Source organism: Schistocerca cancellata, chromosome 3 (genome assembly GCF_023864275.1).
Source record: "Schistocerca cancellata isolate TAMUIC-IGC-003103 chromosome 3, iqSchCanc2.1, whole genome shotgun sequence".
In the NCBI taxonomy this organism is placed as follows: domain Eukaryota; kingdom Metazoa; phylum Arthropoda; class Insecta; order Orthoptera; family Acrididae; genus Schistocerca; species Schistocerca cancellata.
Window position 1 is genome coordinate 646581010 of NC_064628.1, and position 26977 is coordinate 646607986.

A 26977-nucleotide genomic window follows, 5' to 3' on the forward strand; every position below is an offset into this window, starting at 1 on the left:
AACTCGTTCTGTTCCAAAACTTGTTTTTACGTCTAGCTGCATGACTAGGACTAAAAATAATGTGTTCATTAATGTTAACACTAAACATGAATACATTACCCTATAAACTGACTCTTTCTACATCATTTCGATAGCCGCGCGGGGTAACTGTGCGGTCTCGGGCGCCTTGTCGCGGTTCGCGCGGATCTCCCCGTCATAGGCTCGAGTCCTCCCTTGGGCATGGGTGCGTGCGTTGCCCTTAGCGTAAGTTAGTTTAAGTTAAATCAAGTAGTGCGTACGCCTAGGGACCGATGACCTCAGCAGTTTAGCCCATAGTCCTCACCACAAATTTCCGTCATTTCGATAAAAGAATCGTCCAAATGGTGTGTGGAATATGTAACAGTCTAACCTTGGACAGCAAACTAACTGACTGATGCCAACAATGAATATTAATTTAAGTTGCAGGAAGTTTATACAAAGGTATTTGTTGGGGATGTTGCATGGCACAAAAATGAAACGTGGGCAATACACAATTCAGACAATAAGGAAATAGTAGCTTTGAAATGTGATGTTACAGTAGGATGATGAAAATTAGATGGATAGGTTGGATAACTGCTGAAGAGGTACTAAATTAAGTTGGGAAGAAAAGAAATTTATGGCACTACTTGACTAATAGAATGGATCGGTTGGTAGGACACATCGTGAGTAATCTAGGAATTGTTGTTCGGCTCTGTGGAGACGTGTGCGGTTCAAATGGATGTAGTTTGGATTAGTTAAGCAGAAATGAGGATGGTGAGCAGGATTTGACTAGGATTGAAAGTTGCATCACATGTATTTTCCGACTGCACAACAACTTCCTTTCCCCTATTGTCAATAAATTTGATTTTAGTTTCAGTTTTTGAGGATCATGGACCATAAATTGGAATGGCAGCTTTACCATTGTAATACTGCCACTTGATTGAAACTTCACATACTTTTCAGTGAGCGGGGAATGAAAGATGACGACATCGCAGTCGTGAGCGATCCCTTTCCTGGACTGCCCATGTTATCTAACGATCATATAAAGCAGTGTGCGTGTCGAAAAGCTGGATACCACTGAGAGACGGAATGGAGCAGGAAATATTAATGCAAATGTGTGCGCGGCTGTCCAGAGCAGAGACAGTATAAGCGGGCAATGTAGAGCGCAGAGCGCTGAGCGCTGGCGAGGTGTCGCAAGCGGAGCGGCCAGTGGACCCACCTCCTCCTCCTCCTGCTTCTCCCGGGCTGCCACGCTAGGAGAACGAGCCTATCAACCGCTGAGTCGCGCGCTGCAAATGGAGCGACTTTCTCCACGGCCGGTCGCGGAATGCCGCCCAAACTTGTCGCTGCTGCACACCCGTCCACGCCTCGATGCCAAGTCGACGAAGCGGCTCCACCAAACAGTTTATAAACGTATCGGTTGCTATTCGACCGTGACCGTTTGATGACATTTATAAACAGGTTTTTTTGTTGTGATGCTTGAAGTGTTTGATTTCCGCAATATGTTTCGAGGTTTGCGCTCATCGTCTCGTAATTCCAAAAGATAATTTAATTGCATACGAAGAGAGTCGCACAAGATTCAGTTCTGGGTCCGTTCTTATTCCCTATACAAGATGTTTCAAAGTAATTTTCCCCAAACGTCTAGGGGCTTCCTGGCTACATTACATCTACATCTACATCTACATGATTACTCTGCAATTCACATTTAAGTGCTTGGCAGAGGGTTCATCGAACCACAATCATACTATCTCTTTCCACTCCCGAACAGCGAGCGGGAAAAACGAACACCTAAACCTTTCTGTTCGAGCTCTGATTTCTCTTATTTTATTTTGATGATCATTCCTACCTATGTAGGTTGGGCCCAACAAAATATTTTCGCAATTGGAAGAGAAAGTTGGTGACTGAAATTTCGTAAGCAGATCTCGCCGCGACGAAAAACGTCTTTGCTTTAATGACTTCCATCCCAACTCGCGTATCATATCTGCCACACTCTCTCCCCTATTACGTGATAATACAAAACGAGCTGCCCTTTTTTTGCACCCTTTCGATGTCCTCCGTCAATTCCACCTCGTAAGGATCCCACACCGCGCAGCAATATTCTAACAGACGACGAACGAGTGTAGTGTAAGCTGTCTCTTTAGTGGACTTGTGGCATCTTCTAAGTGTCCTGCCAATGAAACGCAACCTTTGGCTCGCCTTCCCCACAATATTATCTATGTGGTCTTTCCAACTGAAGTTGTTCGTAATTTTAACACCCAGGTACTCGATAACTAGTACAATTCACAAGGCTGTCAAGCCTTGTGAATTGTACTAGTTATCGAGTATACGAATTCCAACGGATTTCTTTTGGAACTCATTTGGATCACCTGACACTTTTCGTTATTTAGCGTCAACTGCCACCTGTCACACCATACAGCAATCTTCTCTAAATCGCTTTCCAACTGATACCGGTCTTCGGATGACCTTACTAGACGGTAAATTACAGCATCATCTGCGAACAACCTAAGAGAAGTGCTCAGATTGTCACCCAGGTCATTTATATAGATCATGAACAGCAGAGGTTTGGAGGTTAGTTATTTTCACATAGGGCGCTTTTAACACTGTTTTCTACCGTATGGCAACAACACACCAAAAATACTTCGACACAGTGGAAGAATAAAAATCGAAAACGGGTGATAATGTAAATTGTATCTTGAAAATCATATAACAGCCGTCTGATGATGAACTTGCCAGTTCGAAACCGGTAACGGCGCTATTTACCTAAATAAATAGGAGTATTAATAGTGGCTGGTTGCTGTTTTCTTCTTTGTAAGAATTAACCTACATTAATGAGTAGACTGTTTTTTTTCTTTTTTTTAATCTCGCGGGAGATAAGGAAGGATAGCTGGTTTATTTCAGTTTCTATAATAATGTGTTACATTGTTACATTACCAACAACTTTAATCTTGCTACAGTTAAAAGCTCCTTAAAGCCATGCGGACACAGACTCTGACTCATTTATTTTACGATGAATCCTCGTCCTAAGAACTAACGGCATTGTGGGCATATATGGTAAGATGTACTGCAAGTAGGCTGTTTAGATTTTTATGTTGGTAACGCCACATAGCGCTCTGTATGAAAATCACTGACTGTGCTGTGTGCAGTCTGTGGCTGGTTGGACTCACTGTTGGAATATTCGCTTGTGTAGTGTTGGCCAGTTGGTTGTGAACAGCGCGTAGCGTTGGGCAGTTGGAGGTGAGCCGGCAGCAGTGGTGGATGTGCAGAGAGACATGCCAGAGTTTTGAGAGGTTGCTATAAGCGGACAATCTGGACGTGTGTCCGCCAGAAAAAGGAAATTTGTAAAGATGGATGTCATCATAGATATGATGACTTTTGAACGCTCTTAAGGTAAATACATTGCTTGTTCTCTATCAAAATCTTTCATATGCTAATTATGCCTATCAGTAGTTAGCGCCTTCAGTAGTTAGAATCTTTTATTAACTGGCAATATGGGCGCTCGCTGTATTGCAGTAGTTCGTGTAACGAAGATTTTTGTGAGGTAAGTGATTCATGAAAGGTATAGGTTAGTGTTAGTTAGGGCCATTCTTTTGTAGGGATTATTGAAAGTCAGATTGTGTTGCGCTAAAAATATTGTGTGTCAGTTTAGTGACGATCAGAATAAGTAAAGAGAAAACTGTCTGAGTACGTTCAGTTTTACTCAGCTGTCTTTGTATCAAATAACGTAGAATTTTACTAGCGCAGTCATTCATAATTTTTCTAAGGGGACGTTACAGTACCTCTATCTCTTTTATAGACTTCACATATCTTAAATGACCCGATAAGCAATAATTTATCGACTTTTAAAAGTCTTCTGCCCTGCTACAGTGTCTACTTTAGGACCACGTACTACAGCCACAGTAACACAACCACTACCATGTCCATTATTGTCTGCCTTGGTAAGCAAAAGACTGAAGGGCCATGCAAAATCACTTGGGCACCTACTGCATTCTTCATATTAATAGCAATATTATCAATAGCTTTATATACTGTAGGGCGCGAACGCCTTCTCCTCCTATAATAACTAGGCTGTGTTATTGCTGCTGCAAGTGTGGCTGCTCGGCGACTAGCGGGGTCTATTAACAAAGTGTGCTGCATGATGCCGCCCCCTGTACACTGACAGAGTGATCTTCAACAAAATAGCCTTAAGAATGAGTGTCTCTAAGTGGAGAAGGATAATTGAAAAGCGAATTAGTAACTTTAATTTTGCTTGGCATACTCCCTTTCATTTGGAGCAATGACTGGCTTATAGGCAACACACAACGCACATACACGACGCTTAGTGCCTACACCCTGCCGCCTCTCACTGGCATAACCACTTGTTTGGGCTGTTAAAAGATGCCATTCTTGGAAGACATTTTGAGGACGATACATAGAGCTCCACCGAACCACCTTCTGACGACCTCAAGCTCCGTGCCCAGCGAATAACTTACTGCACTTCTGTCGACAGCAGATGCTCCACAGACTTTGCACAGGCGTTTGTGAATATTCCCCACAGTTTCTTTTCCTGCAGTGAGAAATTCAATGAAGGCACGTTGCTTGTAATGTACATCATCTACAGACGCCATTTTGAAATTGTCCTGCAGCTACGCTATCTGTCGGAAGCCACGGAAAATTGGAACTCTCACTCAGGAACTTCAAATAATACATACATAACGTTACGCATTCGTAGCACTCGGTTGAGAAAAAAAATGCGGTGCATTACTTTCTGGGAAACCCTTGCATTTAAGTTAAATGTTCTTTCATTCATTCTTTTAACTCAACAGGATAGACTATGTTTATTTAAGTTAAATGTTTTGCACTTCGCGGTTTCTGAAAATAAAAGCAGAACGAAAACCAAACACTGAACTTTAAAATAATATTGTTTATAACTTATAAAATCCGCGTAAAATCGTATTAAATTTTATTTTCTAGTAAAAGGAGACTACAATCAGGTTTCAGGCTAACAGTCCCATCTTTAGGTGCGTAGAATATCCATATGATATTCTAGACAACTGAAGATGGGATTGTTGTCCTTAAACTTGATTGTACCCTCCTTTTACTGGAAAATTAAAGTTGATACGACTGTAGGCGAATGTTAACAGTCATCAATAATTTTTGCAACAGTTGTGCCTGGTCAATGAGACAAACTTGTTCAAAACATTGATGAAGGATGTACCGACGTGTACTGTAAAGTTACTAGCTGAATTATATGATGTGTACTCAGACTAAATTCTAACGTGGAGTATGTCTTCGCCAGCGTCCATGAAAAAGCTCTCATCATTTCCAGAAAGTCTTCAGTAAGTAATATTATTGACATCGAAGTGGTTTACCTGGAAGTATATTTTCTGAAGTTAACAGGAAAACCGAGATTTTCTTGTATGAGTGTAAGTTCAGTAGCCAAACTTTTCATCACATTCAGTAAAAGTGTCATTTTTTTTATTCGGCTCCTATTCTGACTCGACTTTATACGTCTTTCTCATGGGCTGGAGATTCATTTACCGCTTAAAACACGTTATGGTAGCGTCAGTTACTGTTACCTGTTGAGACATTTTAGGGATCATACTGTCTGACTACTTCGCAAATGCTACAGTGGTATTGCTTAAATCTATCGTTAACTTTCACTGATTTCATATTTCGCAAAGTAGTGACGTAAAATTTATTGTTCAGTTTAGCAGCTGCCAACTGGGTTCCACCTGTAATGCCTCCAAAGGTGCAGCTCGTTAAACTCTAATCACGCTTTTTTTATAACGCATTGAATTCTGCTAGTAAACGAAAGAAAATAAGAAAAGGAAGTATTTACACTCAGCGTACACTACTGGGTGTCTTTCGTTAACATTCCTCAAGACATTCTTACAAACCAATTTATCTACAGCCACCTTTGCGCGTCAGTTGTAAGAGAACCGGTTTCGGTCCGTACTACCATCTGTGGTCATCACAAAGTAATCCGCTAACTTCGTTGCAGTAGTTATACTGCAACGGATGACTTTCTTATGAGCAAAGATCTTAAGATGGTACTGTACATAGAAACTGTAGTAAATATCTAGACATAATGTTGCAAACGGATGTGAAATGGAAGCAGCACTAAGGTTGGTAGTAGTCCGTTTATTGGGGAATTCCAGGAGAGTGTAGATCATCTACGCTTGCGAAAAAAAGAGCAACACCACAAAATGGTTAATTTTGAGTAATGAAATTTCAGGAACACATTTGTCTAGGTAACATATGCAAGTGATTAACATTGCAAGATCACAAGTTAATCTAAATGGCAGATAAGCCAATGCAAATATGAAATGCTGACACAGCAGTAACCCGTGTAACTTCCAGAAAGTTGAATGCAAGCATGTAAAAGTGCATGCATTGTGTTGTACACGTGCCGGATGTCAGTTTGCGGGTGGAGTTCCACCAATGACGCACTTGGTCCATCAACATAGAGACGGTTATTGCTCTTTGTGGATGATGCTTGAGTTGTCCGATGAGGTGCCATATGTGCTTGTAATTTTTCCTCCTACCTATGTAGTTCTCAATTCGTTCGAGCAATCAGTCATTCATAATATGAAACACAGTCATAGCTCATTCACTCAAAATGATTCAGAAATTTTACTTGTTAGAATGAAATCAGGCGATGATTCTTCATCTCTGGAGGCTCGTGCTTTGCGGCAGTCTGCTAATCTGTACGAATAAAATGCCTCGAATTTTTGGGAGCGTTGTATAATCAGTCGGGAAACCTCAGATCAAGCGGATATTTGGCTTTGATGAAGTATAACCTTCCGAAGAAGTAATGGAGCTCTTGGATTATTAAATGCAGGCTCTATCCAGTCTTTCGGAAGTTCCCTTCTGATTAACGACTACGCAATATGTCGATGCATATCATTAATTCTCAAATGTCAAATACACATCTTTTGTATGAAGGAGCAATATATATATATATATATATATATATATATATATATATATATATATATATATATATATATGTATATATATATCCCTTTTAATCGTACAGTTCGTATCAGTTATCTTCTGTCATAAATCTCAATAATCAGATAACAGTTCTTCAAAACAAAGCTCAGGCTAATCGGCACGAAGATAATCTCGGAAGCTTTTTTTTTCCTAACAACCTCCAGAGAGAATACTACAAAGAATAATTACGCGCTCATGGCATAGCTATTGTATGAAACTATTTTGCGCATGGATTCTGCGAGTATGAAGATAGAAAATTTGTAAACGTCATTCAAGGGTAGAATTGTATCAGAATAATTCATCGAATATAAAGAGACATTACATGCTTCATTGGGGCCAGATATGGCGATCGAGCAGGTCAAAGAAACATGTCGACACTCTGTTAAGCACGTCGGGTTACAACAACATCGTAGGCGAGCGTTATCCTGTTGGAAAACACCATCTGGACTGCTGTTCATGAAGGGCAGCACAACAGGTAGAATCACCAGATTGACGGAAATATTGGCAGTCAGAGTACGTGAGTGCTCCTGCTGTCGTATGAAATCGCACCCCAGACCATAACTCCAGGTGTAGATCTATTATGCCTCTCACGCAGACAGGCTGGTTGCAGGCATTCAACCAGCTTTCATCAGAAAACATAACAGACCTGCACCCTGCCCTCCTATGGGCTCTCGCTTGACACCACTGAAGTCATAAACGTCGGTGGTTTGGAGTCAGTGGAATGCACGCTACAGCTCGAAGCTGTTTTTGAAGTAACAGATTTGTAACAGGTCGTGGTGTCACTGTGGTGTCAACCGCTGCTCAAATTGCTGCTGCAGATGCAATACGATGCGCCAGAGCCATACGCGAAAGACGAAGGTCTTCTCGCGGTAGTATCAGGTGGCCGTACGGAGCCCGGTCTTATTGCGACCGTACATATCGTGACCATCACTGCCAGCAATCATGTACAGTGGCTACTTACCTGCCAAGTCAAAGACATTAGTACCACCGATTTTCTGTACCTCTCAAGTGTTTCGGATCTCCACTAGGTCTGATTAAAGAAAGACATCGAAACAGCTCAGAGGCATGCTGCAACATTTATTGCCGGTAGGTTCGATCAACACGCGAGTACTACGGTAATGATTCCTGAAATCAAATAGGAATCCCTGGAGGGAAGGCGACACTGTTGAGAAAATTTATAGAAGCGGCATTTGCGGTCGACTGCAGAACGAATATACTGCTGCCAGCAAACATTTCGCGAAAGGATCGCGAAGAGAAGATAAGAGAATTAGGCCTCGTACAGAGGTTTATAGATAGTCATTTTTCCCTCGCTCCATTTGCGAATGGAACGAGACAGGGAATGACTAGTAATGCTCCTAGGAAAAGTCCGCCATGCACCGCATAATGGCTAGCGGAATGTTCGCTCGCTGCACTCGACCGGGTCTCTGTGAAGAGCGCTGCCCTTTTCGAGTTATTTGCGCCTGACGGACAAAGGCCAGGACACCACCCCGCCAATGGGGGCTAACGGGACGCGCACCACGGCGAAAGGGAGAACAGTTGCGAAAGAGCACTCGGTCGAGCTGCTGTCTCAAGTCAGGGTCCGCGAGCCTCGTAAGCTGATGGGTGAATAAAAAAAATGGTTCAAATGGCTCTGAGCACTATGGGACTTAACATCTATGGTCATCAGTCCCCTAGAACTTAGAACTACTTAAACCTAACTAACCTAAGGACATCACAGAACACCCATTCATCACGAGGCAGAGAAAATCCCTGACCCCGCCGGGAATCGAACCCGGATGGGTGAATACGTATATATTCTTTTGTGTATGTTGATTGTTAATAATAAGTGCTTCTCTAGTTATGTTGCCAGTCATTGCAATCCGAATGGATCCGAACTATTCTACAGTCCCTTAAATTCATGGTCCCCCGGTAAAATTGACTATTCAAATTTCCGTCTGTAGACGCTAACACGGAGAATGTAAAGGGTGACGATTATAGAACTATTTGAAACAAAATCGTCATAGCTTCTGAACGGTTTGCATTACGACGTTCAAACTGCAAAAAATGGTTCAAATGGTTCTAAGCACTATGGGACTTAATATCTGAGGTCATCAGTCTCCTAGACTTAGAACTACCTAAACCTAACTAGCGTAAGGACATCACACACATCCATGCCCGAGACAGGATTCGAACCTGCGACCGTAGCAACATAGTGGGTCCTGACTGAAGCGCCTAGAACCGCTCGGCCACAGCGGCTGGCCGTTCAACCTACACCGTCGGCCGCGGGACATGATGGAAATTAGAATGCGCTGTATGGTTTGGCTTAGCGACGAAGCCCACTTTCATTTGAATGAGTTATTCAATAAGCAAAACTGGCGCATTTGGGGGACAGAGAAACCGCATTTCGCCATCGAGAAGTCTCTTCACCCTCAACGGGTGACTGTATGGGGTGCAATTCCAGTCAGGGCCAATCAGTCCGACATTCCTTGATGGCGCGGTGACTACTGAACGTTACGTGAAGGTTTTGGAAGATGATTTCATCGCATTGTTCCAATGTGACCCTAATTTCGACAATTTGTGGTTCAAAGCAAGACAGAGTCGATCCCATCGTAGTAGCACAGTGTCTCATGTCCTGGAGGAGCACTTAGGGGACCGCATTCTGGCTCTGGAGTGTCCAGAGGCCACTCGCATGGGCCTCGATTGGCCGCCATATTCTCCAGATCTGGACACATGCGACTTCTTTTTGTGGGGCTATATTGAAGACAAGGTGTACAGCAATAACCCCCAAACCAGAGCTGAGATGAAAACAGCCGTTCAGGAGGTCATCGACAGCATCGATGTTCCGACACTTCAGAGGGTCATGCAGAATTTCGCTATTCGTCTGCACCACATATTCGCCAACGATGGCACGCATATAGTACATGTTGTTGTGGTCTTCAGTCCTGAGACTGGTTTGATGCAGCTCTCCATGCTACTCTATCCTGTGCAAGCTTCTTCATCTCCCAGTACCTACTGCAACCTACATCCTTCTGAATCTGTGTAGTGTATTCGTCTCTAGGTCCCCCTCTACGATTTTTACCCTCCTCGCTGCCCTACAATACTAAATTAGTGATTCCTTGCTGCCTCAGAATATGCCCCATCAACCGATCCGTTCTCCTAGTCAAGTTGTGCCACAAATTTCTCTTCTCTCCAGTTCTCTCCTCATTAGTTAAGTTTTTGTTTGTGGTTTTTTAGGGCGCAAAACTGCTAAGGTCATTAGCGCCCATCATTAGTTAAGTGATCTACCCATCTAATCTTTAGCATTCTTCTGTAGCACCACATTTCGAAAGCTTCTATTCTCTTCTTGTCCAAAATATTTATCGTCCACGTTTCACTTCCATACATGGCCACACTCCATACAAATACTTTCGGAAATGACTTCCTGACACTTAACTCTATATACGATGTTAACAAATTTCTCTTCTTCAGAAAGGCATTCCTTGCCATTGCCAGTCTACATTTTATATCTTCTCTACTTCGACCATCATCAGTTATTTTGCTCTCAAATGGCAAAACTCCTTTACTACTTTAAGTGTCTCATTTCCTAATCTAATTCCCGCAGCATCACTCGATTTAATTCGATTACATTCCATTATCCTCGTTTTGTTTCTGTTGGTGTTCATCTTATATCCTCCTTTCAAGAGACTGTCCGTTCCGTTCAGCTGCTCTTCCAAGTCCTTTGCTGTCTCTGACAGAATTATAAGGTCATCGGCGAACCTCAAAGTTTTTATTTCTTCTCCATGGATTTTAATTCCTACTCCGAATTTTTCTTTCGTTTCCTTTACTGCCTGCTCAATATACAAATTGAATAACATCGCGGATAGGCTACAACTCTGTCTCACTCCCTCCCCAACCACTTCTTCCCTTTCATGCCCCTCCACTCTTATAACTGCCATCTGGTTTCTGTACAAATTGTAAATAGCCTTTCGCTCCCTGTATTTTACCTCTGCCACCTTCAGAATTTGAAAGAGAGCATTCCAGTCAACATTGTCAAAAGCTTTCTCTAAGTCTACAAATGCTAGAAAAGTAGGTTTGCCTTTCCTTAATCTATTTTCTAAGATAAGTCGTAGGCTCAGTATTGCCTCACGTATTCCAGTATTTCTACGGAATCCAAACTGATCTTCCTCGAGGTGGGCTTCTACCAGTTTTTCCATTCGTCTGTAAAGAATTTGTGTTAGTATTTTGAAGCCGTGGCTTATTAAACTGACGGTTCGGTAATTTTCACATCTGTCAACACCTGCTTTCTTTGGGATTGGAATTATTACATTCTTCTTGAAGTCTGAGGGTATTTCGCCTGTCTCATACATCTTGCTCACTAGATGGTAGTGTTTTGTTAGGCCTGGCTCTCCCAAGGGTGTCAGTAGTTCTAATGGAACGTTGTCTACTCCCGGGGCCTTGTTTCGACTTAGGTCTTTTAGTGCTCTGTCTAACTCTTCACGCTGTATCATATCTCCTATTTCATCTTCATTTAGATGTCAAACCTAAATGCGAATATCTGTAGTGATATCTTCCTGCTGAATATAGTGTGTACACGCAGTAGTTTGTAACTAATTTACTTTTCTCCATATAGTTCAATAACTGTAACCCTGTAGCTATACATGTATACGTAGACGATGCGCCAGCTACTATGGCATTTCGTTGACGGTTTCGGTTTTCTGCTTGTATCTGCAGAGGACGTCAGATGACTCGCCGAGGTCTTCGCGGGGCAGCCGCAAGTTCGACAGCACGAGCGCGCGCGAGGAGCTGGGCGTGTCGGCCGCGGACTGGGAGGCGGCCGTGACTCCGTCCCTGGGGGCGGCGCGACCCGCCGGCTCCCGCAGGGGGCCGTCCGCCTCCAGGGGGCAGTCGCAGCAACAGTCCCAGCAACAGGCCGCCTCCAGGAGGAGACCGGCCGCCCCAGTCGCTCGCCCCAAGATCGACCTGCAGGTACGGACAGGAAAAACCGACCCGTTTAAACCGATACCGGTATTTTAGTTCTGATTAACAGCTATTTGTTTAAGCTTTGTTTTTCATTTTTAGGTTTCCGTACCTCAATCCATGAAAACGGAACCCTTATAGGATAGCTTTCTTGTCCATCTGTCTGTCTGTTTATCTGTCTGTCCGATCGTTAAGAACCCTTTTTCTCAGGAACGGGTAAATGTATCAAGTTCAAATATTTGTCAACTATCAAGATTTTCGGTTCCTTGACAATGTAAAAACTTTGAGCTTGCAAGTCAATTCAATCAGAAAGAAGATCAGGCCATTTATGTCAACGAATTTGATACTTGAACTCGCACATCAAAGCCTATAGGATACTTCGCGTTGGCCTATAATCATGAAATGTAGCAAGAAGCAAACTTTTTTCTTTACGGAATCATGTAGACTCTCTGATTCTGTCATTTTAAAATAACATGATGGTGGATTACGACAATTTCTTGAGTCCTCTCCATTAATAAAGCAGCCTGTTAGGCCCAAGACTTCTTTTTGCCATCGTAGGATCCCTGTAGCAACTGACTCCTTGAATTTTTCAGATTGCCATTGTCACTCAATGATCTATGCAAAATGCCTATCGAAAAGCAAGTGTACTTCCTCAGAGTACATCTCTACTCCTCCTCTGTTCCATTATACCTTTGAGTTTTCTAAGCAGTTTCTTCTATTGTGTGGTAGCCATCACGAATGACCATTTATAAAGCTTATTCCTACTGATTTGAGGCGGGATGTTACATCAACGAGCAAGAAACCTCTATAAAGCTAGAAGTCAAAAAATTAAAGATACTACCAATACTAAAGTCTCCGCTGAGGAGTGTGAAGGAGCGGTTGATGATGTGGAATACGGTGATGTAACATTTCAAGTATTTATTAGGTTTCCTTTAAGGGTCGCTCAGGGATACTTCCAAGAATGAGAACATCATCTGAAAATAAAGTTATAATTATCATTGAGATGCTGATTCATTAATTGTTACAATAAAAAACAATAAAAAATCATTATCTGTGATGCAGACACAAGTTCCTAATCTGAATTGTTGATATATTCGGTTACCGGTATCTTAGCTGTAAAAGTTAGTAATACGTATAGTAAGTACTTTAATGGAAGAAGAACAGAATATGACAAACCAATCACTTTTGCCAAAGGAACTTTGAATCGTAATCAGAATAATACAGGCACTGCAATATCGTATTTATCTGCCAATAGTGGGCAAACGACTTAAAAGTACAACGTCTGACCTGCACGGGAATATACGAGGGTAAACCCAAAAGTAAGGTCTCCTATTTTTTATCAGTACATAGACCTGTTTATTTCTACAATGGTTTAAATCAGTTTACAGCTTGAACATTTAGCTATTTTTCGACATAATCACCATTGCTGCCGATGCATTTTTGTAGATGCTGAGGTAATTATTGTACGCCCATGTCATACCAGCTCGCCGCCATGCTGTTCGGAAAGTTATGAACCTCTTCTTTCACCGCGTATTCGCAGATGAATCGCTGGGACCACAATTAACGCTGACAGGTACTGTGAGACTCTGAAAAATTCAAACGGGTGATTCTGAACCGGAGAAGAGGAATGTTGAGCAAGGGCGTACACATTCCCCACGACAACGCTCGCCCACACATCTCTCGGCAAACCGTTGCTCTCCTGCAACAGTTTCAGTGGAACATAATCACCAATGACTTGGCGCCCAGTGACTATCACCTGTTCCCTAGGTTAAAGGAACATTTGGCCGGAAAGTGATTCAGCTCCGGCGACGAGGTGAAAGAAGAGGTTCATAACTTTCTGAACAGCACGGCGGCGAGCTGGTATGACATGGGCATTCAAAAACGAACACACCGTCTACAAAAAGGCATCGAAAGAAATGGTGATGTGGAAAAATAGCTAAGTGTTCAAGCTGTAAACTGATGTAAACCATTGTAGAAATAAACAGGTCTATGTACTTATAAAAAAAAGGAGACCTTACTTTTGGGATTACCCTGGTACATAATGGATGTAGGAGTACAGGTCGTAGACGCATGGTTGATGACATATGGAAATTTGGGTCTGGCCGTGAGTGGTGCACGGATGGCCAAATGGTAAGGCGCTCGCGATAAGCGGGATATCCGGGTTCGAGTCCCGGTCCGGCACGAATGCTCACTGTCGTCATTCTGTTCTATAGCTGATGGTTGTCGTTCTTCGCAGTTGCGAATTCAGTTAATCTACATCTACATCCATACTCCGCAAGCCACCTGACGGTGTGTGGCGGAGGGTACCCTGAGTACCTCTATCGGTTCTCCCTTCTATTCCAGTCTCGTATTGTTCGTGGAAAGGATTGTCGGTATGCTTCTGTGTGGGCTCTAATCTCTCTGATTTTGCCCTCATGGTTTCTTCGCGAGCTATACGTAGGAGGGAGCAAAATACTGCTTGACTCTTCGGTGAAGGTATGTACTCGAAACTTTAACAAAAGCCCGTACCGAGCTACTGAGCGTCTCTCCTGCAGAGTCTTCCACTGGAGTTTATCTATCATCTCCGTAACGCTTTCGCGATTATTAAATGATCCTGTAACGAAGCGCGCTGCTCTCCGTTGGATCTTCTCTATCTCTTCTATCAACCCTATCTGGTACGGATCCCACACTGCTGAGCAGTAGTCAAGCAGTGGGCGAACAATCCTACTGTAACTTACTTCCTTTGTTTTCGGATTGCATTTCCTTAGGATTCTTCCAATGAATCTCAGTCTGGCATCTGCTTTACCGACGATCAATTTTATATGATCATTCCATTTTAAATCACTCCTAATGCGTACTCCCAGATAATTTATGGAATTAACTGCTTCCAGTTGCCGACCTGTTATTTTGTAGCCAAATGATAAAGGATCTATATTTCTATGTATTCGCAGCACATTACACTTGTCTACATTGAGATTGAATTGCCATTCTCTGCACCATGCGTCAATTCGCTGCAGATCCTCCTGCATTTCAGTACAGTTTTCCATTGTTACAACCTCTCGATACACCACAGCATCACCTGTAAAAAGCCCCAGTGAACTTCCGATGTTATCCACAAGGCCATTTATATATATTGTGAATAGCAACGGTCCATGACACTCCCCTGCGGCACACCTGAAATCACTCATAATTCGGAAGACTTCTCTGCATTGAGAATGACATGCTGAGTTCTGTTATCTACGAACTCTTCAATCCAATCACACAATTGGTCTGATAGTCGATATGCCCTTACTTTGTTCATTAAACGACTGTGGGGAACTGTATCGAACGCCTTGCGGGGTCAAGAAACACGGCATCTACCTGTGAACCCGTGTCTATGAATCGCGTTATTTGGTGCGCACTCAGACAGTCCCGTTGTTGCAGTCGCTGGAGGTAGAGCAGGTGGCGGCGTCTTCGGTGATCGCTCCGGTGACGCAGCAGTTCGTCTCGCGGCGCCCCTCTGCAGAGAAGGGCCGCTCGGCGGCGGCGCCGGCGCCGGCGGTGGCGGCGCGCCGCAGGGACGTGGAGGCGCCGGGCGCCGCCCCCGAGTCAGCGGCCCCCACCCGGCGCCGGCCGCAGCCCAGCAGCGACGCAGACCTGGCCGCCGTCGCGTTCGAGCCCACCTCGTACACCCGCCGCCGCCCCTCTCCGACCGCCTCCAGCAGCGAACTGTCCGGCGGCACCTACGAGGGCTCGTCTTCCAGCCGCAGGCGGCCCGCGGCCGCGCCGCCCACCGCCGCCCCCGCACCTGTCGCCGAGCCCCCTGCGCCTCCGCCGGAGCCGTCCACTACGACGACCACCACCACCACTACCACTACTACTACAGCGGCGCCCGCTCCGGAGACACCTTCCACTCAAGAAAGGGTAAGACTGCAAAGCACCGTTTCGTGCTGCCCACTTCCATTCTCATCCAGTTAAGTCGAAACTACACCTCGAGTTCCTCAACGAAGTGTGATAGGCCCTCTGCTGTTCATTATCTATACCAAGGCCGGCCACGCCGTGCCAATTTCACTCGGGACGAGCGTGCGAAGATGGTCCGGCCAAGGCTCCGCCTTTATTGTCTTTAGAGAATGAGATTTTCACTCTGTAGCGGAGTGTGCGCTGATATGAAACTTCCTGGTAGATTAAAACTGTGTGCCGGACCGAGACTCGAACTCGGGACCTTTGCCTTTCGCGGGCAAGTGCTCTACCAGGTTCGCAGGAGAGCTTCTAAAAAGTTTGTAAGGTAGGAGACGAGGTACTGGCAGGAGTAAAGCTGTGAGGAGGGGGCGTGAGTCGTGCTTGGGTAGCTCAGTTGGTAAAAAAAAAGTTAGTAGAGCACTTGCCCGCGAAAGGCAAAGGTCCCGAGTTAGAGTGTCAGTCCGGCAAACAGTTTTAATTTGCCAGGAACTTTTTATTGTCTTTGCTCGTTCCTTCCCGGAAGGACTCGCTTTTCTTTCTGTTTTTTTCTTTTTTGTTTTTTTTTTTGTTTGGGGAGGGGGGGGGGGAGTCATCACTCTTCTGACTGGTGTGATGCGGCCCGCCATGAATTCCTCTCTAGGCCAACCTCTTTATCTCAGAGTAGCACTTGCAAACTACGTTCTCAATTACTTGCTGGATCTATTCCAATCTCTCTCTTCCTCTACCGTTTTTGCCCTTTACAGCTCCCTCTAGTACCGTGGAAGTCATTCCCCCATTTCTTAACAGATGTCCTATCATCCCGTCCCGTCTCCTTATCAGTGTTATCCACATATTTGGAAATTTGTAGAGGAACGGGAGAACAGAACAGCAGTAAACGGCCACAGTATGCCATGCATCTTTAGTAAACCAAAAGGATTTGATTGCCTTCGCAAAGTCTGGTCAACTCTTAATCGCATCAGAACCAACTGTTGGAGATGCGCCGACTCCTTACACACATGGGGTTAACTTCCTTCGGCCGCTTGCGACTGTGGCCCTGAGAGTCAGACGGTCAAACACATCGTGCAGGAATGCCAACTAAGGGCATATGAGGGTGACCCACAGGATTTCCTAATGGCGACCCAAGAGGCAATCGACTATATATTATCTAACCTGGACGTTTCTTTGTGATTGCTCTCCTGTGAGTGTACATTTACAATTGGTGGTGTCCTTACATACAAACTGTTATTTATTGTTCTGTTTATACAAATTTGATTTTTTTTAATCGTGTTGTTTCTGTAATTTTTACTGTAATGTTATGAGCCATACGCTAAATAAATAAATTGGAAATTTGTGGTAAAAAATGGTTCAAATGGCTCTGAGCACTATGGGACTTAACTTCTGAGGTTATTAGTCCGCTAGAACTTAGAACCACTTAAACCTAACTAACCTAAGGACATCATACACATCCATGCCCGAGGCAGGATTCAAACCTGCGACCGTAGCGGTCGCGCGGTTCCAGACTGTAGCGCCTAGAACCGCTCGGCCACTCCGGCCGGCAATTTGTGGTAAGGTCTTATAGGATCAAACTGCTGAGGTCATCGGTCCCTAAGCTTACACACTACTTAATTTAACTTAAACTAACTTACGCTAAGGACGACAAACACACACACGCACACACACACACACACACACACACACACACAGTGAGGACTCGAACCCCTGACGGGGGAGCCGCGCGGTCCGTGACAAGACGCCGTAGACCACGCGGCTATCTCACGCTGCTTTCCACATAGTCCTTTCTTCTCCGTTTCTGCACAGAACCTCCTCATTCGTTACCTTATCAGTCCACCTAACTTTCAACATTCGTCTGTAGCACATCTCAAATGCTTCGATTCTCTTCTGTTCCGGTTTTCCCATAGTCCGTGTTTAACTTCCACACACTGCTGTACTCCAGACGTACATTCTCAGAAATTTCTTCCTCAAACTATGGTGTATGTTTGATACTAGTAGACTTCTCTTGGCCAGGAATGCCCTTTTTGCCATTGCTAGTCTGCTTTTGATGTCGTCCTTGTTCCGTCCGTCATTGTTATTTTACTGCCTTGGTAGCAGAATTCCTTAACTTAACCTACTTCGTGACCATCATTCCTGATGTTAAATTTCTCGCTGTTCTCATTTCTGCTACTTCTCATTACTTTCGCCTTTCTTTTATTTACTCTAAAACCACATTCTGTACTCATCAGACTGTGCATTCCATTCAGCCTTCTTCACTTTCACTCAGGATAGCAATGTCATCAGCGAATCATATCACTGATATCCTTTTACTTTGAATTTCAACTCGTGAACCTTTTTTTAACTTCCATCATTGCTCCTTCAATATACAGATAGAACAGTAGAGCGAAAGACTTCATCCGAGCACTTCGTTCGTAGTCGCCCATCTCTTATTATTCCCTCTTAGATCTTGTACGTATTCTATATTACCCGTCCCTCCATATAGCTTACCCCTACTTTTCTCAGAATTTCGAACATCTTGCACCATTTTACATTGTCGTACTCTTTTTCAAGGTCGACAAATCCTACGAACGTCTCTTTATTTTTCTTTAGTCTTGCTTCCATTATCAATTACGATGTCAGAATTGCCTCTCTCCTACCTTTACCTTTTCTGAAGGCAAACTAATCGTCGTCTAGGTACAGCACGACATTTCACTTAGCATTGCGGTGCGGCATTCTGGGGTCGGCACAACTCTCTTCGGTTCGCCAGAATCGTTTTGCCTGCGCTGTTTATCTTTCGCTGTTTTTTCGTGGTATAAAGGACGTTCACAGGTCCACTGGATGTTTGCCCTAAAGGAGCAGTCTAGCGATCTATCGTCACAAGCTTTTAAAATGAATTTGCTCGGCAGAAGAGAGGGATGAAAATTCTCAATATATAAGCGACCAGTACAGAAAATTTGCTAGGAGACGGTATTAAAGTACCATCCAGAAAAAATTTAAAGATTCGGTTGACAGTGAAAGAGCAGAAAATTACAGCGATCGACAAACAGGATTCATTGTTATGTACATCAGGCATGCAGCAAGTGAAGATATTGGTGATATGGGTAGTAAATTTTCTGATGTCGCACGTATTATTCCAATGTCAGTTGCAATTTTTTCGACGGAACTGAGCAAAAAATCAAAATGGTTCAAATGGCTCTGAGCACTATGGGACTTAACATCTGAGGTCATCAGTCCCCTAGAACTTAGAACTACTTAAACCTAAGTAACCTAAGGACAACACACACATCCATGCTCGAGGCAGGATTCGAACCTGCGACCGTAGCGGTCGCGCGGTTCCAGACTGAAGCGCCTAGAACCGCTTGGCCACACCGGCCGGCAACTGAACAAAGAGTATGGAGACTTTATATATTACAGCGAAGAACGTTGGTTAAATCAGATGGCAGACTTGGAACGATTTTTTGGTTTAAAACTCGTAATTCTTGAATTTATGAAGGAAAAAGCAATGCAGGAAAGAATATTAGAACATCCAGAATGGACTACGTACCTCGCATTTTAAGTAAGACATTGCAAGATGAGGGACAAATTCTTCTGATTTGATGGGGTATCGTAAAAAGAAAACCGCGTTATAGCGTTGCAGGAGTGACACATTTTGATAAACACAGTCCAGCTCCCTAAACACACTGCCGATAAAGAAAACGCGCAGTTTGAAGAATTCATTGTGGCATTGAAAGAGTTACAAAGATAGTTTCCTAAACGTTTTGCCTATTTTCGAGTTGTTTCGAGACCGTTTGCCGTTTCAGTTGAAAGCACACCTGCGCCTGTGCATATGTAACTGACTGATCTGCAAGACAGCCCAGGTTTCTATGACAAATCTTTTTATATTAAAATTGTCCAGGACACCGACATTGCTTTCCTCAGAGAGAGTTTTCACGTCTCCACAATGAAGTTGCAAAGTGCTACAGTATTTCGCTCGATATATTTGTATGAAGGTGCTCTTCTCGATTACGAAACGAAATGTCACGATTACGCTCCAACTTGAGTACGAAAATCTGTGAAATTGTCTGCGTTTATCCGTTCGGGAACTGTTTGTACCACATAAAAGTTATGTCTTAATCGCACCGAGAATAATTAAATAACACTGAAAACTTGTTTTGTCTGTGATACTGTTGGCAAATGTGAAACATAAAACCATCTTGTATGCAGTGGGACTATGGTGCCATTTAAATGCGACGCGTTCCCAGTTTCCTCGTCTTCCCCTCCTCATGCTCAGACACCATGGCTTGGCGCTGGGGAAAATGTGCAGCGAAGTTGATTGCTATGGCACTCGTGCCAGATAACGCCCGCGAGCCGAAATCTTAGTCACTCCTGATCTATACAGAATTTTTAAAAAAAGTATTGGATACTATGAAACATCATAATGTACCAAATGCCCGGTAATTCTGGGCTCTAAAATGCATATCTTAAGAGCATTTACCACTTGTTCATGTTCACTATTGTGAAACACATCTCTTCTACTGGAAACATTGCTATTCCAAAGCGATAGACACACAAAGTCCCACACACACACACACACACACACACACACACACACACAAACAAGACGATGCACCACGAAGTAATTATCCGAATGGGAAGGAAATCGGTAGAAGTAATGTTCATGTACACAAACACATGATTAGAATTTTAAAAAAATTTCACGATTTACTAAAGAGAACGAGCTTCACAATTTGAGCAGCTCAATAACACGTTGGTTCCCCTCTGGCCCTCATGCAAGCAGTTATTCGGGTTGGCATTCACCGCATTAGGTCGTCAAAATCCTGTCCATTATGCTCCAACCTTGTGATTTGGGGAGAGATCCGACAATGTTGCTGGCCAAGGTAAGGTTTGAGAAGCAGGAGGACAAGCAGTAGAAATTTTCGGCGTGCGCGAGCGGCCATTGTCTAGCTGAAACGTAAGCCCAGGATCGCTGCAGATTACTGCTTCGAACAGAGCCCCGATGAGCAGCGAACACGTGTCTGAAGATGGCCTGGACAGCAGTGGGTACCAACTTCACTGTCACCCGCCATAATGCCTGACATCCAGGAGAGATGGTCTGGGGTGTCATCCGCAGCATTCTTACAGCACAGCGGTACGTTCACGATATTCTTCGTTTCGTTTCTTGCCCTTTATGGCAAGCCGTTCTGGGCTTACATTTCAGCAAGACAATGCCCGTCCGCACACGGCAAGAGGTTCTGCCGCTTATCTTCGTGCTTGTCAAACCCTACCTTCGTCACCAAGTTCGTCGGATCGCTCCCCAGTTCAGAACGTTTGCGGCATTGTGGGCCAGGCCGTCTAACCAGCTAGAGATTGTGGTGATATGACGCGCCCATTGGACACTATCTGGTACGATATTCCTCAGGAGTACATCCAACCACTCCATCAGTCGATGCCAAGCAGAATAACTGCTTGCCAAGGTAAGAGGTGGACTAATGCGTTATTGAGTTGCTCAAATTGTGAAGTTCGTTTTTTGAATATATCATTCCCCGGCTGGGTCGGAGATTTTCTCCCCTCAGGGACTAGGTGTTGTGTTATCCTAATCATTATCATTTCATCCCCATCGACGCGCAAGTCGCCTAAGTGGCGTCAAATCGAAATACTTGCACCCGACAAATGGTCTACCCGACGGGAGACCCTAGTCACACGACATTTACATTTATTCAATTTTTCTGAAACTGTATTCATTTGTTTGTCTGTAAATGTACATCACACCTACGGATTTCCGTCCCATTAAGATAATTCCTTCGCTGTTCCTCGTATATATATATCGAACATGATGATGATGATGATGATGATGATGACGATGATGTTGTCTTCAGTCCTGAGACTGGTTTGATGCAGCTCTCCATGCTACTCTATCCTGTGCAAGCTCCTTCATCTCCCAGTACCTATTGCAACCTACATCCTTCTGAATCTGCTTGGTGTATTCATCTCTTGGTCTCCCTCTACGATTTTTACCCTCCACGCTGTCCTCCAATAGTAAATTGGTGATCCCTTGATGTCTCAGAACATGTCCTACCAACCGATCCCTTCTTCTAGTCAAGTTGTGCCACAAACTTCTCTTCTCTCCAGTTCTATTCTATACCTCCTCATTAGTTATGTGTTCTACCCATCTAATCTTCAGCATTCTTCTGTAGCACCACATTTCGAAAGGTTCTATTCTCTTCTTGTCTAAACTCTTTATCGTCCATGTTTCACGTCCATACATGGCTACACTTCATGCAAATACTTTCAGAAACGACTTCCTGACACTTAAGTCTATACTCGATGTTAACAAATTTCTCTTCTTCAGAAACGCTTTCCTTGCCATTGCCAGTCTACATTTTATATCCTCTCTACTTCGACCATCATCAGTTATTTTGCTCCCCAAATAGCAAAACTCATTTACTACTTTAAGTGTCTCATTTCCTAATCTAATACCCTCAGCATCACCCGACTTAATTCGACTACATTCCATTATCCTCGTTTTGCTTTTGTTGATGTTCATCTTATATCCTCCTTTTAAGACACTAGCCATTCCGTTCAACTGCTCTTCCAAGTCCTTTGCTGTCTCTGACAGATTTACAATGTCATCGGCGAACCTCAAAGTTTTTATTTCTTCTCCATGAATTTTAATACCTACTCCGAATTTTTCTTTTGTTTCCTTTACTTCTTGCTCACTATACAGATTGAATAACATTGGGGAGAGGCTACAACCCTGTCTCACTTTTGCCCGCATCTCGTGGTCGTGCGGTAGCGTTCTCGCTTCCCACGCCCGGGTTCCCGGGTTCGATTCCCGGCGGGGTCAGGGATTTTCTCTGCCTCGTGATGGCTGGGTGTTGTGTGCTGTCCTTAGGTTAGTTAGGTTTAAGTAGTTCTAAGTTCTAGGGGACTGATGACCATAGCTGTTAAGTCCCATAGTGCTCAGAGCCATTTAAACCTGTCTCACTTCCTTCCCAACCACTGCTTCCCTTTTATGCCCCTCAACTCTTATAACTGCCATTTGGTTTCTATACAAATTGTAAATAGCCTTTCGCTCCCTATATTTTACCCCTGCCACCTTGAGAATTTGAAAGAGAGTATTCCAGTCAACATTGTCAAAAGCTTTCTCTAAGTCTACAAATGCTAGAAACGTAGGTTTGCCTTTCCTTAGTCTAGCTTCGAAGATAAGACGTAGGGTCAGTATTGCCTCACGTATTCCAATATATCTACGGAATCCAAACTGATCTTCCCCAAGGTCGGCTTCTACTAGTTTTTCCATTCGTCTGTAAAGAATTCGCGTTAGTATTTTGCAGCCGTGACTTATTAAACTGATAGTTCGGTAATTTTCACATCTGTCGACACCTGCTTTCTTTGGGATTGGAATTATTATATACTTCTTGAAGTCTGAGGGTATTTCGCCTGTCTCATACATCTTGCTCACCAGGTGGTAGTGTTTTGTCAGGACTGGCTCTCCCAAGGCCATCAGTAGTTCTAATGGAATGTTGTCTACTCCCAGGGCCTTGTTTCGACTCAGGTCTTTCAGTGCTCTGTCAAACTCTTCACGCAGTATCATATCTCCCATTTCATCTTCATCTACATCCTCTTCCATTTCCATAATATTGTCCTCAAGAACATCGCCCTTGTATAGACCCTCTATATACTCCTTCCATCTTTCTGCTTTCCCTTTTTTGCTTAGAACTGGGTTTCCATCTGATCTCCTGATATTCATACAAGTGGTTCTCTTTTCTCCAAAGGTCTCTTTAATTTTCCTGTAGGCAGTATCTATCTTACCCCTACTGAGATAAGCCTCTACATCCTTACATTTATCCTCTAGCCATCCATGCTTAGCCATTTTGCACTTCCTGTCGATCTTATTTTTGAGACGTTTGTGTTCCTTTTTGCCTGCTTCATTTACTGCGTTTTTATATTTTCTCCTTTCATCAATTAAATTCAATATTTCTTCTGTTACCCAAGGATTTCTAATAGCCCTCGTCTTTTTACCTACTTGATCCTCTGCTGCCTTCACTACTTCATCCCTCAAAGCTACCCATTCTTCTTCTACTGTATTTCTTTCCCCTATTCCTGCCATTTGTTCCCTTACGCTCTCCCTGAAACTCTGTACAATCTCTGGTTTAGTAAGTTTATCCAGGTCCCATCTCCTTAAATTCCCACCTTTTTGCAGTTTCTTCAGTTTTAATCTACAGTTCATAACCAATAGATTGTGGTCGGAGTCCACATCTGCCCCTGGAAATGTCTTACAATTTAAAACCTGGTTCCTAAATATCTGTCTTACCATTATATAATCTATCTCAAATCTGTCAGTATCTCCAGGCTTCTTCCATGTATACAACCTTCTTTTATGATTCTAGAACCAAGTGTTAGCTATGATTAAGTTGTGCTCTGTGCAAAATTCTACCAGGCGGCTTCCTCTTTCATTTCTTAGCCCCATTCCATATTCACCTACTACGTTTCCTTCTCTCCCTTTTCCTACTACCGAATTCCAGTCACCCATGACTATTAAATTTTCGTCTCCCTTCACTACCTGAATAATTTCTTTTATTTCATCATACATTTCTTCAATTTCTTCATCATCTGCAGAGCTAGTTGGCATATAAACTTGTACTACTGTAGTGGGCGTGGGATTTGTGTCTATCTTGGCCACAATAATGCGTTCACTATGCTGATTGTAGTAGCTTACCCGCATTCCTATTTTTTTATTCATTATAAAACCTACTCCTGTATTACCCCTATTTGACTTTGTATTTATAACCCTGTATTCGCCTGACCAAAAGTCTTGTTCCTCCTGCCACCAAACTTCACTAATTCCCACTATATCTAACTTCAACTATCCATTTCTCTTTTTAAATTTTCTAACCTACCTGCCCGATTAAGGGATCTGACATTCCACGCTCCGATCCATAGAACGCCAGTTTTCTTTCTCCTGATAACGACGTCCTCTTGAGTAGTCCCTGCCCGGAGATCCGAATGGGGGACTATTTTACCTCCGGAATATTTTACCCAAGAGGACGCCATCATCATTAACCATACAGTAAAGCTGCATGCCCTAGGGAAAAATTACGGCTGTAGTTTCCCCTTGCTTTCAGTCGTTCGCAGTACCAGCACAGCAAGGCCGATTTGGTTAGTGTTACAAGGCCAGATCAGTCAATCATCCACACTGTTGCCCCTGCAACTACTGAAAAGGCTGCTGCCCCTCTTCAGGAACCACACGTTTGTCTGGCCTCTCAACAGGTACCCCTCCGTTATGGTTGCACCTACGGTACGGCTATCTGTATCGCTGAGGCACGCAAGCCTCCCCACCAACGGCAAGGTCCATGGTTCATGGGGGGATATCGGACATATGAAGAAGCAATTTCATACATGGGCATCACACAAAAGCCATGTATTGTCATGGTTTACAACTAGAATTTGGAGGCGTGGAGCGATTTTTAGTTCCAAAGCTACCAAATGGCCAGGAATTCAGGATTAGTCTCTCGGAGTAATTGGCCATTTCCTCTCCACAATAGGCGTCATCAACTGGACGTTAACATGAAAAGTGACTCCATTTGCAGAATTTTTGTCAAAAACAACGAAGAAAAGATCAACAAAGTGATGAAGATTATGCACCAAAAGAGGCATTCGGAAAGAGACAATCTTATTGGCGAGCAAGGTGTAAAGTTTCTCTCTGTGTAGCACTATGTTGTAAGATGCTTCACCCAAAAATGATTTGTAATTATATGGAAATGAAATACCATTTTCATCTGTAACACAGTTTATTTGATACTAATCCACTTTAGTTTTGTTCCATAAACTAAAATCAACAAATAAATGTCTTAAATGTCTTAATGAGTGGTAAAGTCACGCGATGCGACTGTGACGGCCAGCCAATTTATCCACTGAGGCAGAGGAGCGCACCCGAAGAATACCTGGTTAAGATATTAATTATGGGTACTAGTGTCAAAAATGGTTCAAATGGCTCTGAGCACTATGGGACTTAACATCTGAGGTCATCAGTCCCCTAGAACTTAGAACTACTTAAACCTAACTAACCTAAGGACATCACACACATCCACGCCCGAGGCAGGATTCGAACCTGCGACCGTAGCGGTCGCGCGGTTCCAGACTGAAGCGCCTTTAACCGCGTGGCCACACTGGCCGGCTACTAGTGTCTTTATCAGGCTTAATTAGCAGTTAGAGGATAAGGAATAAGATCCCAGATATGTGAGTGGCTTGAGGACTTCTTACGTAACATAACCCAGTATGTTATTCTCGACGGTGAGTGTTCATCAGAGACAAGGGTGTCATCAGCAGTGCCCCAGGGGATTGTGATAGGACTGTTGTTCTGTATGTACATAAATGATTTAGCGGATATGGTGGGCAGCGATCTCCAGTTGTTTGCTGATGATGCTGTGCTGTACGGTAAGGTGTCGAAGTTGAGTGACAGTAAGAGGATACAAGATGACTTACACAAAATTTTTAGGTAATGTGATGAATGGCAGTTAGATCTAAATGTCGAAAAATGTAAGCTAATGCAGATGAATAGTAAAAACAAACCCGTATGATCGGATGCAGCATTGGTAGTGTCCTGCTTGACACAGTCACGTTGTTAAAATATTTGGGCGTAACGTTGCAAAGCGATATGAAATGGGACAAGCATGTGAGGATTAAGGCAGGGAAGGCGAATGGTCGACTCCGATTTATTGGGAAAATTCTAGGAAAGTGTGGTTCATCTGTAAAGGTGTAAGGTGCCAGGACATGAGCACTTACACGTTAGCTTACCAACATTAGTATTAATAATAAATGGACTGGCAAGGGCATCAGGTCATTACTCTATTGAATTATGATAAATATGAGGCACTCTCGAGCAGTATTCCCTGCATGTCTACATGATTAAGTCACTAACTTAAATCGTTGGTGAAAAGTGTTGGAAGTTGAGAATTGTGGAATATAAAGGCTGCAGCTGGCCTTAACTCGCCGGGCCGCCGTGGGCGGCAGGTAGCGGTCACCGGAAATGCGGAACTGTACGGCGCTTTTGCGGGATAGTCCGGCATCCGGAGCCACCTGTGCTGGGCAACACGTGGCGACGGGAATTTCGTTTGCCTAGGGGCGTTATGACCTACTCGATCATTGGGTAGATCTCAGAAATGCCGTTGGAGGGATTTCGGCGATGATAGAGCGTTCGACATTG

At 43.6% G+C, this 26977-nt stretch overlaps 1 protein-coding gene across 1 annotated transcript in view; it reads left to right on the forward strand.

The window, feature by feature from the left end:
* LOC126175603 (uncharacterized) overlaps positions 1 to 26977 on the forward strand; it is a 343839-nt gene that overhangs the window by 242771 nt on the left and 74091 nt on the right. Inside the window, exons 3-4 of the mRNA XM_049922480.1 lie at positions 11662 to 11916; positions 15310 to 15789. Of these exons, the coding sequence (XP_049778437.1) occupies positions 11662 to 11916; positions 15310 to 15789 (735 nt within the window). The remainder of the gene's footprint in view (positions 1 to 11661; positions 11917 to 15309; positions 15790 to 26977) is intronic.